The following is a 16,632-nucleotide window of genomic DNA, read 5'->3' as shown; positions in this document are numbered from 1 at the left end:
ATTATCAGAAACCTCCCCATACCACCCAATTTAAATAAGTCCTTCACTATGTCTTATTCTCTTGTGGTACTCTTCTATAATTTATGATTATGAATTTTTGTTTTTTCATTTATTTATAGTTTATACTGGGAAAAAAGAGACTACCTATTTGTATATTGCATCCAGCATAGTGACTGGCACATAAGTACTCGATACATATGAGTTGAATAAATTCTTAAAGTAATGGGAAAAGACAGATTTACTTGGTATACTATTCGAAATATAAACATTTTAAAGAATACATTTTGATTGTTCAAGTAGAATTACAGTATCAAATGAATAGTAAATAATGAAAAGCTTAGTAGCCTCATAAGATTATGCAATATATTTTAAGACCCCTTTCCCTTCCCCAATAAATTATTGGGTTGTCAGGAATATCATGACGCATTTTTGCAACAGATGGTACTAGTTCATTTTTGGAAGTACTAGATTCATTTGCATCTATGCTATTGCTAGTCATTTGACAGTTGACAGTTCTAGCTTCATTCTAAAAGAAATTGAGCTATTTGGTTGCATTTTGGAAATTTTACACCAAGTTGAAGATGGAAGACTAAACTACATTTTTGCCGTATTTTACTGTTTTAATTCCCTAAAGGGAAGCTTGTGAAAAGTTGCATAAAGTTTTCGGTTACAGTGCTCTACAAGAACGTCAGTGCCAATGATGGTTCACAAAATTCTGTGCTGGTGATTTTGATCTCAGTGATGCTCCTGGGTCAGGGATGCCCACCAAGGTAGATGATGACAAAATGAAAGCATTGATCGAGTCAAAACCACATTACTGACACGAGATTGCAAAAACATTAAACATCCATCTTTCAGGTGTTCATGACCACCTGAAAAAGCTGGGATACATAAGCAAGCTCGATATTTGGGTTCCTTGTGAACTCAAAGTTCATTTAATGTGTGTGTAAACATCTGCCATGTGCTCATTAAACATGAGGAAAACGATCTTTTTTTGAAGCGACTAATAACTGGTAATGAGAAGTGAATTGTTTACAACAATGTAGTACGAAAACAGTCCTGGTCCTGAGGTGATATATTTTTTGAGCTCCTACCGAACAGTCAATTTGAATGTGTACTGTCAGCATTTGGACAGTTTGAACAAATCTATCATCCAGAAATGTCCAGAGCTCATTAATCGTAAAGGCATTGTGTTCTATCATGACAACAGGAGACAACATGCACATTTGATCACCTGTCAAAAATTATTGGAGCTTTGATGGGACCTTTGCCACATCCACCATACTCTGCTGACCTTGGCGCCGTCAGTCTTCCACTTGTTTCTTCTCTGTAAACATGGTATAATGTTCAATTCAGATGAGGTTGTAAATCAGCACCTTACTCAGTTTTTCTCTGATAAAGACAGGTCATTTCTTCTATGAATAAGGATTTGTGAAGCTCACTGGCAAAAGGTTATCAAACAAAACAGATAATATATCATTGATTAATCTTTGTTCTTTATATTAATAAACGACCTTTGAAAAACAGAAAAAATACATCATGACTTTTCTGGCAACCCAGTATTTCTTACTAGAGCTCTTTGAGTAAGTAGAGCAAGAATTATTTACATCCATTGTACTGATGAGAATACTTACTCAAATTTGGGGCCAACTCTGAATGTTGCTGTTTGTGAAACCCTTTTCCTTTCCTGCGATCACTCTTTTATTATTCTTTTCTTCCTAATCCCTTTGTCATAACAATTCACCAAAAACCTATTCCCATTTCAACATCTTTTCTGTTGTGTAGTGTGGGACTGGGGCAGGCTCAGTGGACTCTGAGAACTGCCAAGTGTTCCTTTTATTGAGATATCTCCCTCTTAGTCTCCTCAACTGTCACTGTCAAACATTAGTTCCCAGCCCTCGTTGTCCCTCAGTCACCTTGCTCTTCCTTCACCTTTCCTTACTCCTAGTAGGAAAGCTGCAAAGAGAATTTAGACCATTAGGTGGGAGAGTTGGGCAAATATTTCCCAAATTATTTTCATAGGTTGAAAAAAATATGAAACATGAAATTATATAAGTATTTAAAATCTATAAATAATTGTGTTAAAGTATATAATCTCATTCTATAATTTCAAACCTATAAAGTATTTTAAACAATTGCATGTGTAAATATGTAATGTATATATATATATATACACACACACACAAATCTTCATGTATATGTGTGTTTGTGTCATTTTTATTTGAAAAATACATATAAAAACCTGGGTTAATGCTTTCTTTCCCCTGTTGTATTGTGACACTTCTGGAATTGATGAGTATTATGCTTAAAAAAAAAAAAATCAAAGGCTGAACTAATTCCCCCCCTTGATTGTTTGATTTAGTTGCTCAAAAGAATCTTTCTTTACTTTTAAGATTCAGTAATTTTACCAAGTTAGTGATTACCACTACTTTTTTAGGGCCATTTTCATTGGCCTTTTAGGTCATTTTCATTGACCATTTTATTTCATTTTTATTACAATATGTTCTTTCAACATGTAGATGCACTTTCTTAGCCTGTATATTTGAAGGATTCTTCCTTTGCTGGGTATTTGTTTTTTCTTTTTTTTTTAGAGGCATGTTTTTATTTATTTGTTTGTTTGTTTATACATGCACTGGGTACAATCAGAAGCGCGGGAGGATGAGAGAATTCACCAGAGCAGGGAGCAGAGCAGGCAGAAGGACCAAAGTACACTGCTGAGGGGAGCAGCGGGTGGCAGGAGAGGTCTGCGCGCCATGTGGGACCTTCCTCCGGTGGCCAGGGAGCAGCCAGGGATCCAACCGGTGCCGCAGAGGCAGCGGGCAGCTTCGCAACCCAGCACTCAACCGCTGCGCCACTGGGGAGGCCCTTGTTTTTTGTTTTTTAAAGATTTATTTATTTAGGTAACAAGAGCTGGGGTATAGGTCAGAGGTGTGCGGGGCAGGTGAGAAGATTCACCAGAGACAGAGTGGGGAGCTGAACAGGCAGACTGACTGAAATACACTGCTACAGGGAGCAGCGGGCGAGACAGGAGAGGTCTGCTGCACCATGTGGGTTAGCTCCCTGGTTGGGGCTAGAACTCGTGCTACAGTGGCTGTGAGATAGATTCATAGTGCTGAGACTTAACCCCTTGTGCCACCAGAGCAGCCCTGTTGGGTATTTCTTGATGACCTTTTCTTAGATCTGCCATAATTGGACGGAAGTTTTCTGCTTTCTTTGTGTATATTGTTTGTACTATGCATGCTTTCCCCCATTACTCCAATCCAAGTTCTTTCTAGATCTCAAAAGTTCTTGATGAGTGCTAGAAATGTAGGAATATCACTTCAGATGAACCTTTATTTACAGGAAGTAAGTTCCTGCTATCATTTTCTGAAATCTACCTCCATCTTTTTTATGTTGCTTACTTGGCTTTGTATGACTTCTGCTACATTTTTCCCAAGTATATGTTCTGTAAGGATCTTAACTTCCCTCACTCACTTTTTTTGTTTTCCTTTTCATTCTCCAGATCTTATCATCATTTTGTTTTTATGTGATATCAAGAGAAAAAAGGAAGTTGTTTTCCTATGCTACACTACCATAACAAAAATCTTTGTATTGTTAAATTTCTTTGTTAGTTGCTATGTACAGAAACACGATTTTAAAAATACATGTATTCGGGCCTCCCTAGTGACGCAGAGGTTAAAGTCTCAGCTCTGTCAAGCTTTCACCAGCCACTGTGGCAAGAGTTTAATCTCTCAGCCTGAGAGCTGACCCCCTTGGCATAGCAAACCAATTCTGTCTCGCCTGCTGCTCCCCTCAGCTGTGTATTTCAGTAGGTCTGCCTGTTCTGCTCTCCAGTCTGTCTCTGGTGAATCCTCTCACCCCCACACCTCTGGCCTGGACCCAGTTCTTATATGCATAAATAAATAAAATCTTTTTTAAAAATAAATATATATTCATCATCTTTCCATTATTGGCATTAATAGGTTATCTGAAGAGTGCTGGTTTTCTACATAGTATCCATGTGAATAATGGTATTTCATTGTTATTCTTTCCAGTTGAATAACATCTTTCCCTCTTGCTCTCTTTTGCTTTTCTCTTCTCCCTCACTCTGATGGTTAGATCCTTTAGTCCAGTACTGAGTTTCAGCAGTGATAGTGGACACACTTAATCTTATTCTCAGAATACTTAGAATGTATGCTGTGTGAGTTTTTTTAATAGGTCCTTTATCAGGTTAAGGAAGGTTTTTTGAGGGTTTTTTTTTTTTTTAAGAATTATTTTTATTTATGCATATAAGAACTGGGGTGTGGACCAGAGGTGTGAGGTGGGGGTGTGAGAGGGTTTAACAGAGAGAGAGTGGGGAGCAGAACAGGCGGATTGACTGAAATACACTGCTGAGGGGAGCAGCATGGTCTGCTGTACCATGTGGGTTAGCTACCAGGCCAGGGATCGAACTCATGCTGCAGTGGCTGGTGATAGCTTGATAGCTTAACTCCTATGCCGCCAGGGAGGCCTGTGGGTTTGAGTTATTTATGTTTGATTAAATTTTAGCAAACTGTCAAGATGTTGATAAACTTTAAGTGGTAAATTATACTAATTGATATTTTCATCTAACATCAACCTTGCTTTTATGAGCTTAGGATCACTTTGGATATTGATTATCTGTTTTATTCATTGCTAGATTTAAATTGCTTATATTTTGTTTAGGACCTGAAGCTGTTTATGAGTGAGAGTAGCCTGCCACATATCCCTTGTTATGTTCTTGGCAGATTTTGATATCAAGATTGTAGTAGCCTTATAAAATGAGCTGGGAATTATTTCTCATTTCAGCTCTACAGTACTTTGAACACATTGAAATTATTTTTTCTTTTCACGTCTATTTAATAATGTCTAAACTTACTAATAAAGGCACCAAAGCCTATTAAAACAATAATGAGAGAAAATTTACACCAACTTAAATTGACAAAAATAAAATGGAATTATTTTTTATTGAAGACCTTTAAAATTTCCTCGATTCGTGTTAGTGTTTTCTTTGTTGCACTTAAAAAAAAATATATTGATTACTCTCAGATGCATGGAACTGAGTTAATCATGGTCCCTGGTGTTTTAAATACTACTACAATTTTTTTTTTTAAGTGCAACAAAGAAAACACTGCCATCTTACTTTGTCCTCTTTTTGTTTTCACCCCCAGTCTTTTCCTCTTTATTCCTGCGTTCTTTTGTATTGGTAATTCTTACATTTCTTTCCCCTCTTCATTAAACTGGGAATAATGTATGGTTTCTGTTATTTTATAGTTACCTAGAAATTTTTTCTAAGGTACAAATGACCACATTTTACTTTATCTCCCTCATGAGCAGTATAACATTTTGGAATGTTTTGATTCCCTTTTATTAACTCTTCTGTCTTGCGTACGTAATAGTGGGGTAAAATTAAAAACTTGTTGATTTTATGGGGAAGATACAGTATAAATAAACAAAAAAAGAATAGATGATCTAAATGGAATGATTTCAGTTTAGAGCATCTAAAGTTGCAGTGCTTAGTGTACATTCAGTACACCAGAATATTCAAATCTGGAATATATTGGAGGCGGGGGTTTGAGGATTGGTGCCAGCAAGGGATAAAAGGTGGGAAGGTGTCAGCCTATTGATGATTTTAAAGTTATAGGAATGGATTAAGTCACCCAGGGAAAAAGGAAAAAATGCAATATCAGAGATGAATAATTCTTTCAGTAGTTTAATCTGCAGACTGGACTGACTGAATTAAAGATAGAATCAATAATTTGAAGGGGAAAAAAGACAAAACTAGCAGGCAAACTAAATCACTAAGCAGGAGGAAGAGGGAAAGAGATTTAATGGGAGGGAAGAGCACAAGAGACTATGGTGATGGTTCACAGATGACTTGGTGTTGGGAATTTTATAGGGACTACACCTGAGAGGAGAAATCATACATTGTACAAAAAGGAATAATGATGTAAAATATAAATAAATAAAATTTAACAAAACAAAAAAACTTTGTAATAATTTGAAGATGAGTTGGTGTAAACTTTCTAACTGAAATTGAAAGGAAAGTGAAAAAACAGAATGTTTTGAATTCCACACAATAATCAGAGTCTAATACACATGTATTGCTAAAGTCCCAATAGGAGACAGAAATGGATGGATTCTAAGAAATGATGGCTGAGAACTTTCCAAAATTAATTAAAATGTAGTTGTTGGGATTATTTCTCTTTTTTTCTTCATTGAGTCTTAAAATAATGACATTTTATGTAAAATGTAGAGTTTAAAGTGGTTTTAGGCAAATAATATCGTAGGAAGAAGTGAATTTGGTTTCTAGAGAACTTAGACTGCAAAAAACTCCTAGATGAAGTCCCCCAATTAAAAGATCATAATTGTAATTGCTCATTTTTGTAGTTTCATTTTATTTTAAACATTTTGTTACCTTATTCTGTAGCAATTATTCCAGTATCTGAGATCTTTGGGACCTAAATTTATTGCTTATTTCCTGTGACTTGTCTTAGGATAAATTTATTTCCTTTTGTGTATGTAGTTACCTTTGTGACTCATTCTGTTGATCTTAACCTAGGAAAGTTTTTAGGCCCAAAAGTGAATGTGTTTTTTGAGAGTACTTTTTTACTCCTTCTGCCAAGACCCATGACTTAGGATCTCTCCAGTCCACTTTCAGGTTCTTGTTGAATGAGACTTCTCAGATTTAGCTCTCCCATCATTTTTAAGCTCTGTTGGCATCCACATATCCTAAAGAAAGCCCTTCATAGCTCTGGTTTCAGAATCAGATTATAGTTGATTTTTGTTCAAAATGTTTATTTTGTTTTTTTCTTTGTGCCTTTTGGGGATTTGCTTTATTTCTATGGCTTCTACAATGCAATAAAAATTGTGTTTTATGTATCTAGTTGGTTGTTTTCCTTAGCCTACTTGGTGGTAGGAGTAGGAGATGCCACAGTTATCTAATCCATCATAACTAAAATTAAACTCTTTTTGAATATTATTTAATTTGAGGATAACTATTAGTACAACCACACACAAACTACCTCACCAAATTTCCACTTGTGTTTCATCCAGCCTTTACTGGTTGAACTGCTATAAAAAGCCCTTTTTTCTTTCTTCAGGTTAGACAGCTTCTTCACAACATTAAACTTAAAGTTCTGTCAAGTCCATTTTTTATTTGTATTTTATGTTTCTCACAGGATTATGTTGACAAAGAGAAGGCAATTGCCAAAGCATTGGAAGACCTCAGAGCCAACTTTTACTGTGAACTCTGTGATAAGCAGTATCAGAAACATCAGGAATTTGACAACCATATCAACTCTTATGATCATGCACACAAGCAGGTGAGAAATTGCTAACAAGGAAAAAGACACTTACGTTGTCATTATAACTATTGACTTTTATGTGTATGCCAAAAAAGTATTGACTATAGTTTCTTATACCTATCAGTTGTTTTTTTTTGCAGATAACATCTGACTGACTTGATTTTTTTCAGTAACAGAAGGCTGGACATAGACCTTCCCCTTCCAAGATTATATGTAGAGTGAAGAATTGTGAGCTTCATAAAACTTAAAGTTTTTGGCCTTGAGTGATTTTAAATTTATATTTAAGTTGGTAATTCAGCTGAGGATTACTGGGGACTTTGTTTTACTCACTCCCTCTTTCTGAATTCATGTTAATTGCAGAACAGTTATGTTGCACTGTGTAGTCTTCATCTTCTGCATTAAGAGTTCATGCTTTACTGGCTAGTATTTCCTATTAGAAATCATTTTGTTATTCAGTATTTCTTGGAAGGTAGCTAAATCTTAAGAAGGAAAATAAAATTAGATCTCACCTCAACTTTAACAAAAACTGATGGCGCATGTTGAAGAGTTTGTTGAAAATTTAATTATGCTTTGCTTGTATTCTTTTTTTCCTACCATTGATTTATAGTAGAAACTTGCTCCTGACTAGTTACTAGCATTAAGAAAGTGGTAATAATTCCCTTGGGAATTTTAGAAGGAGGAAATTAGTCTTTAAATCTGTAGAACAGTTCTCGCTTATTAAAGAATTTTGAACCATTTGATCTTGAGTAACTTAGCAGAATTTTTTAGGCCTTTGGGGGTACAGTAGTTGGATTTGTTAAACTTTTGAGACTTAGGAGCATTGCTGGAATATTCTTTTGAGCTGGACCTGTTGAACCAATAATATTTTTAACCATTCATCTTCTAACCAGCCGTGAGATTTCAGTGAAATCTTTCAGTAAAACTTTGACTGTTTTACTTTTACTAACCAGCAGCTTGTAAGCTATTGAGTTTGCAACAACCTTTTCCATATTTACCCACACCTATCCAGTTTAAGATTATTCCACTGATAGTTTTCAAGACAACACTTTAAATTTTTTTATACTTTTGGACATTGTTTTAATATATTGTCAGCTCTGCTTGGTTTGAAGAAGAGAAATTTAGAAAACATATGGACAAGATAGATTGCCAATTTCCTGCAAAGAATCATCTGTCAAGAAAGAAGACTACTACAGTGAATACTGCTTAACCAGTAACTTTTCCAGTTTTTCAGTGTGTATATAATTCAGATTTTCATGTTAAAAATTAACAAAAACATTTAGCATCTAAATGCATAGCGACCTTTATGAGCTCTTAAAAACTGCTTCAACTACTGTCTCTGATAAATTTTTAAAATCATGAGGAAACTTTAGGCACCAAAAGAACATTTAGAAAGGTTACATTTTTAGGTGATGGAATGACTTTTGAATAAAGTACAGGAAAAGTATAATTCAAGCTTGAATAATTTATTGATTTGCCTTTTAAGGGGGAGGGAAACCTGTCAAGCAAAATAGATTAAAAAATCTGATCAAAAGTATAGGCCTGATACCTCCACGGTGGCGCAGCGGTTGAGCGCTGGGTTGCGAAGCTGCCCGAAGCCTCTACAGCGCCGGTTCGATCCCCGGCAGCTCCCCGGCCACTGAAGGAGGGTCCCACATGGCGCGCAGACCTCTCCTGCCGCCCGCTGCTCCCCTCAGCAGTGTACTTCGGTCCTTCTGCCTGTTCTGCTCCCAGCTCTCACTCTGGTGAATTCTCTCACCCTCCCGCGCTTCTGACTGTACCCAGTGCTTGCATAAATAAATAAATAAATCTTTAAAAAAAAAAAAAAGTATAGGCCTGATAAAATTCATATTGACATTAATGTGATGAGTGATAATGTTTTAGTCATGTTGCTCTTAATTTGAGAGTAAAAGAACATTTTGTTACACCTCTGGTTCATTTGAACTTGATATGTTTACTTCCCTCTGTCCCTGTGTTAACTGAGTTCTTTCACTGCTTTTCTCTATTGCTGTGAGTGGTTTTCTGCCTGGGTAGATTTTGTACTCCAGGTGACACTTGGCAATGTCTGGAGACATTTTTTGGTTATCTCGTCTAGGAGAATGGGGCTACTGGTGTCTGTCTAGTGATTGGAGGCCAAGAGTTATGCTAATCATCCTGCAATGCATAAGAAAGCTCCTTGTAACAAAGGATTACCTGGTTCAGGTAATTCTAATTCTGAGATTAAGAAACCTGGTTATGGGCCTTCCCGGTGGCGCAGCGGTTGAGCGCTGGGTTGCGAAGCTGCCCGCGGCCTCTGCGGCGCCGGTTCGATCCCTGGCTGCTCCCCGGCCACTGGGGGAGGGTCCCGCAGGCGCGCAGACCCCTCCTGCCGCCCGCTGCTCCCCTCAGCAGTGTACTTCGGTCCTTCTGCCTGCTCTGCTCCCCGCTCTGGCTCTGGTGAATTCTCTCACCCTCCCGCACTTCTGACTGTACCCAGTGCATGTATAAACAAACAAACAAATAAATAAATAAAACATGCCTCTATTTAAAAAAAAAAAAAAAAAAAAGAAACCTGGTTATATTGGGATTATTGCAAAATTTTCAAATATGAATGGTGTTGTGATGTCATTTGACTTTTGGTTGATACAAATCACTACCATTTTAAGTCTACAGCTATGTTGTAAACATTACCAACTGCTCATTTAGATGATCCCAAATATTTATTTCTCTTTTTATATTCCATCAAAATGGAAATACAAAATTAAGGACATTTATAGAGAACTCAAGTTTGATAACTGTTAATGTAGAACATATCTGTGATCCTTGGTTTGGGAAAAAGCCGTTAGCTGTTAAGATTAATGAATGCATGTGAGCTAATTTCTTCACTTTGGTCAAAAGCGCATCGTAGTTTTTTTTTTTATTATTATTTTTTTTAATAGAGGCATGTTTTATTTATTTGTTTGTTTGTTTGTTTGTACAAGCACTGGGTACAGTCAGAAGCGCGGGAGGGTGAGAGAATTCACCAGAGCAACAGCGGGGAGCAGAGCAGGCAGAAGAACCGAAGTACACTGCTGAGGGGAGCAGCGGGCGACAGGAGAGGTCTGCGTGCCATGTGGGACCCTCCTCCGGTGGCCGGGGAGCAGCCGGGGATCGAACCGGCACCACAGAGGCCGCGGGCAGCTTCGCAACCCAGAGCTCAACCGCTGCGCCACCGGGGAGGCCCCCCATGGTAGTTATTTAAAAAAAAACAACTAATGTATGAGTTTGTTATTTTTTGGTGACATGTCTTTTATTTGGTTGAAGTATAGGCTTTTTCATCTTTCTTTATACTGCTGTCTTAATGCAAATGGTAGAATCTTGAAAGAGAATACTAAAAATATACTTTTAAGGGGGCTTCCCTGGTAGCGCAAGAGGTTAAGTCTGCAGCCAGTGCATTATGAGTTCGATCCCCAGCTAGGGGAATCCACATGGCACAGCAGACCTCTCCTGTCTTTCCTGCTGCTCCCCTCAACAGTGTATTTCAGTAATCCACCTGTTATGTTCCCCATTCTATCTCTGGTGAGTCCTCTCACCCTCTCCCGCCACCTCTGGCCTGTACCCCAGTTCTTGTATGCATAAATAAATCTTTAAAAAATATATATATATATATATATGGGCCTCCCTGGTGGCGCAGCGGTTGAGCGCTGGGTTGCGAAGCTGCCCACAGCCTCTGCAGCACTGGTTCGATCCCAGGCTGCTCCCTGGCCACCGGGGGAGGGTCCCACATGGCGCGCAGACCTCTCCTGCCACCCGCTGCTCCCCTCAGCAGTGTGCTTTGTTCCTTCTGCCTGCTCTGCTCCCCGCTCTGGCTCTTGTGAGTTTTCTCACCCTCCCGCACTTCTGACTGTACCCAGTGCTTGTATAAATAAATAAATAAATGAACGAATGAATGAATAAATAAATAAATAAAATCTTATGAAAAAAATATATATACTTAAAAAAAATACACAGTCTAAATCTTTATAATTCAACCTTCCCTGCAATTAGAATTTCTAAGGAACATTAATTGACCTTGGTACAATACTAAACAACCCCTTAGAAAGAGGTTATTTAGGTCCTATTTTTCATTCCTCTTTGATGGATATGGACTTACCATACAAATGGACCTACCATTTTCCAAATTCATGTTCTAAAATCATAAAGACACCCTGTCTTGTCTTCCAGGAAGGCACACAGGATTATTATGAATCTGAGATAATAGGTAAGTACGTTCAAGCCTATTTTAGTAATCCCTAGTTTGCATCTTCCATCAAATTTTCATCATTTAAATTTCCCGGAGAGGGTCCTCCCTGGTGGTGCAAGGGGTTAAGCACCACACTGTGAAGCAATCCGTAGCCTCTGTAGCACGAGTTCGATCCCTGGCTGGCCAGGGAGCAACCCACATGGCGAGGCAGACCTCTCCTGTCTTGCCCGCTGCTCCCCTCAGCAGTGTATTTCTGTCAGTCTGCCTGTTCTGTTCCCCACTCTATCTCTGGTGAATCCTCTCACCCTGCCATCTCTGGCCTGTACCCCAGCTCTTGTATGCATAAATAAATAAATCTTTTAAAAAAAATTCCCAGGGCTTCCCCTGGTGGCGCAGTGGTTGAGCGCTGGGCTGCGAAGCTGCCTGCAACCTCTGCAGCGCTGATTCGATCCCCGGCCACTGGCGAGGGTCCCACATGGTGCAGCAGACCTCTCCTGCCGCCTGCTGCTCCCCTCAGCAGTGTATTTCATCGTTCTGCCTGTTCTGCTCCCTGCTCTGGCTCTGGTGAATTCTCTCACCCTCCCGCGCTTCTGACTGTACCCAATGCTTGTATAAATAAATAAATAAATAAATAAATAAATAAATAAATAAATAAATAAATAATAAAAAGAAAAAGAAAAAGAAAATTGTTTAAAAAAAAAAATTCCCAGAGAAATAATCTATAATGTTAGTGATAATCACTAGTTTTGGCAGGATCCTAAACATACCCTGATTTTTTTTTTTTTAGAGGCATGTTTTATTTATTTGTTTGTTTGTTTGTTTGTTTGCTTGTTTTGTTTATACATGCACTGGGTACAGTCAGAAGCGCGGGAGGGTGAGAGAATTCACCAGAGCCAGAGCGGGGAGCAGAGCAGGCAGAAGGACCGAAGTACACTGCTGAGGGGAACAGCAGGCGGCAGGAGAGGTCTGCGCGCCATGCGGGACAGAGCAGGCAGAAGGACCGAAGTACACTGCTGAGGGGAGCAGCAGGCAGCAGGAGAGGTCTGCGCGCCTTGCGGGACCCTCCTCCAGTGGCCGGGGAGCAGCCAGGGATCTAACAGGCGCCGCAGAGGCCGCAGGCAGCTTCGCAACCCAGCGCTCAACCGCTGTGCCAACGGGGAGGCCCAACATACCCTTATCTTAATTAAACACAATCTTTTAAGAAGGGGCTACATGGTCACCGTCATTAGTGATGATTTTCTATTTTTTGATTTGGTGTTATTATGTGCCTCACTATTTACTAGTTTTCCAAGATATTTTGTGAAGAAAGTCACTAATATATAAATACTAAGGCCCAACTTGATCTTTAAATGAAAAAGCTAGTTAGGCATTGTGACTGACTCAGCAGTTAACACTCATTTGTGACAGTTGAAATACATTTTGAGTTCTCCAAGGATACTCATTTCTATTCCTCAAGAATTAACCCAATCTGTAATTTTCTTTTACCTAAGTTAGTCTTTTATAGCTGATATTCCATAGTACTCAGTAAACATTATCGTTCATCTTCTCTTAATCTTTGTTGACTTAGTTATAAGTTAAAATTAAATTTTAAATATAAGCATATTTCCCTTCCTACCTCCTTGCCTCTTTAATTATTTTGCATTTCTTTAAAAAAATAAAAGTCTCCTAATGGACATGACAATGGAAACCATTTTCTTTAGCTTTTCAGATGCCCTGAAATTCAAACTCCAGAGAACATTCTCCTTTTAGCAGCACAGGAATAGAGCCTTTTAGCACTGCTTTTCTTTCTTGGTGGAGTCTTACCTATTTGTGATTCTTCCAACTTTGCTCTTTTATTTGTGCCAATAGGGTATGTCCTCATTAGCCTCTAGTACATAGAGATTACAAATTGTTAACACAGGTTTTTTCCTCTGGCTTTTATGGTCTTAGTTTTGTTTTTCCCCTTCAATCTCATTGCTTCCCCTTTTTATTTTTTTTTTTTTTTTGTGGGACCCTCACTAGCGGCTGGGGAATGAACCGGCGCTGCAGAAGTTGTGGGCAGCCTCGCAACCCAGCGCTCAACCGCTGCGCCACCAGGGGAGACCCTTCCCAATTTTTTAAAGTGAGATACTATATAATTCAATTTCTGTTTATCTTGAAAATATCTGTGAAAACATTGGGCTTACATTTCAACATAATAGTTGGTTAAAGCTGGATAGTTGCTGTCTCTTTAAAAAGGCATTTGTTCCTTTTCCAATTAGCTGTGATCTCCACTTCATCTTTTCTCTTAACAACCTGTACAAATCTTGATGTTACCTGCCAAACCTCTCCAAATATTTGAGTATGTAACCCAGGCCTGTAACTTTCCCTTCTCACCACATCCATTCCCACAGCTTCTGGTTGATTGACACTAAGGAAATAGCACAGTGACAAGCTACCTCCCTATTCCTCCTTAATGTCAGGTCCAAATTCCTTGCAATGAAAAGATGTCTAGGGTAGTCAGATCCAGTTATCAGAATCCCATACTGTAAAGGAGCTTTAAGAAATCCCTTTAACTTGTAGAAAGAATCAAAATATTTGTCAAAGGAAAAAATCCTTTCAACCTGCCTCTGTATTTTCTGTCTACCTCTGTTTTCTACTAAAATCACTTTAATATGAAACCCCTGTACTTTTTAATATTTTTAAAAAGACTTTTAATTCTTTTATAGTCATTTAGTACCAAGGTCTGTTTAAGCTATAAAAAGTTCAAGTGGTTTCTTGAGCTTTAAATGGTTGAACTAAGTCTATTATAGCAGCCATCTCTATTCTAAATTATACATAATAGAGCCTCACTGCATGATGTAGTTAACACTGTCTAAACTATTATAATTACTTTTTGACAGCAGTATTTACTCTTAGTTGACTATTGCATGCACTAAGGAACACGTTTTAGAGTTTTTCTTGTTACAGAAAAAGTGAAACAAAGGCCTCCCCGCTGGCTCAGTGGGTTGAGCGCAGCACTGTGAAGCTGTCCACAACCTCTGCAGCGCGGGTTCCATTTCTGGCCAGCCAGGGAGATTCCCACGTGGCGTGGCAGACCTCTCCTGTCGCGCCCGCTGCTCCCATCAGCAGTGTATTTCGGTTGTCTGCCTGTTCTGCTCCCTGCTCTGTCTCTGGTGAATCCTCTCACCCTCCCGCTCCTCTGGCCTTTACCCCAACTCTTGTATAAAAATAAATAAATCGTAAAAAAAAAAAAACCATTCTGAGTTGAAGAGTGTTGTCGAAGAAGTTCCTTGGTGATAGAAGGAATAATCATTTTGGACTTCACATGAACTTTTTTCAAGTTTGGAATGGTCACGTTCCTTTTGATGTTTCACTGTTTACTGATTGAATTTTTGCCTCAAGATCGCTTTACTGTATTTGATCCTCTGTATGCTTGTTACATATGGCATCAGGACAGTAAACACATCATAACCAATTGGATATATCTCTCAAGCAAGCCACTCAAGAAATGCCATCTGGGCTCATTTTTCACTGCTTCTATGATATTTCTTAGAGGAAGGTCAAAAGTAAATAAATAAAAAGGTAATTCTAGGGCTAAGTAGATAATTCTAGGGCTAAATTAAATAGGAAATAACCCTTCTAAGAAGTTAAACCACTTGGATCAGAATGAAGATATTCCATAAGTACTCTACATTTTAGGTGTTTAGAGTATTTATCCTAGGAAACCATAAATTAATTATTGTAAAGACTTGAAATAGGTTAAGAAAAATCATAAAGTAAGTACTTATGAAACTCAAAATGTCATAAATGTTGACTTACAGACTACTACAGTTCATGTCTGAAGAGAGTATACTTTGAGAAGCAAAGCAAGTATGAAGAGAAGAATTCATCTCAGAACTTGAATGCATTGTAGTTTTATTTCATAGCAGCATTATTTATAAATGGCCCCAAAGCAGAAAAAACCCAAATATCCATCAACTGATGAATGGATAAATTGTGATATATGTACACCATGGAATATTATTCAGCAACAAAAAGGAATAGCTTACTGATCAGTAGATTATGCACAAACCTTGGATATAATATGCTAAGTGAAAGAATCATAAAGAGTCCATATTATATGATTTCATTTTAAACAAATTGATAAAGAAAAGAAGATCAGGTTGCCAGGAAGTGGGTAGAAGGGGGCAATGAGGAGTGAGTGCTAATGTGTATTTCTTTTAAGGGTAATGGATATGTTCAAAAACATGATAGTAGTGATGGTTGCTCAGCTATTAGAATGCAATAAAACCCACTAAGTTTTACAATTTGAGTACATTTTGTGGTATGTAATTCCATGTCAAATTTATTTTTAAAACCTCATCCAGCTTAAATTTTGGTGATGGTGACTGTACATACACATTTGTGTGTGTGTGTGTGTATGAGAATAAATACTAAACCAGGCACACATTATATTTAAGAATATACCATACTTTTAAGGCTTTTGCTGAATTTCTGAACAAAATAAAGCAAGTATTTCTCACTAATTTTATAACAAATTAGTTTGATACTCATCTAATATTAATAGCCACTGTTTTTGCAAAGTAATTGGGTATAATTGGTAAGTATTATCATAAATGACTAATGATACTACTCTTGCCCAGTGAAAAGAATGTCTACTTTTGTTTTTCTCAGATTTTTTCAGTGTCTCTAATCAACATTAGGGTTTGGTTTTCTGTTACCAAATGTTTCATATACTTTATTAATAAAATACATTTTCATCATTTACCGATATGCATGTGCCAAAAGAAAAAATTTACATCTACTATCCAGTAAGTTGAATTTCCTACACCACTCAACTATAACCTTCCTTCCCTGAGGAAGGAAGCTGAAGCTTCCTATGTTCTCTCCTGGTCATTTTGCTTCCTCACCACATGGTGATGTCTTGGATGACCTCATCCAGAAGCATCAGCCACTGAGACTTGAATCAGGGTATCCTGGCCAAGAAAGAACTATAGTACATGCTTATTCCAGTGTGGGAAGGGAGAGAAAAATCATATTAATGTTATTATATGAAAGGGAAGAACCTGGATAAAAGGGTCATATATTTTGGGTATGCAGGATTGTTGACATAGAGGAAAAGGAGAAATTGAGGATCAAAATAGGCCAGATTATGTTTAGCCAGAATGA

General features: G+C 37.9%; 1 protein-coding gene across 2 annotated transcripts in view; it reads left to right on the top strand.

Moving 5' to 3' along the window:
- The window catches only part of GPATCH8 (G-patch domain containing 8), a gene marked incomplete at both ends in the record, with an annotated part of 79,507 nt that overhangs the window by 49,390 nt on the left and 13,485 nt on the right, over window positions 1-16,632 (top strand). For both annotated transcript variants that reach the window (XM_084238886.1, XM_084238885.1), the window contains one exon: window positions 7,179-7,322. In XM_084238886.1, coding sequence (XP_084095012.1) covers window positions 7,179-7,322 — 144 coding nt within the window. The remainder of the gene's footprint in view (window positions 1-7,178; window positions 7,323-16,632) is intronic.

The sequence above is a fragment of the Talpa europaea genome (assembly GCF_964194135.1).
Source record: "Talpa europaea genome assembly, chromosome: 7".
NCBI classification, from domain to species: domain Eukaryota; kingdom Metazoa; phylum Chordata; class Mammalia; order Eulipotyphla; family Talpidae; genus Talpa; species Talpa europaea.
The sequence above is the reverse complement of the archived record's forward strand: the minus strand, read 5'-3'. Positions and strand labels throughout refer to the sequence as shown.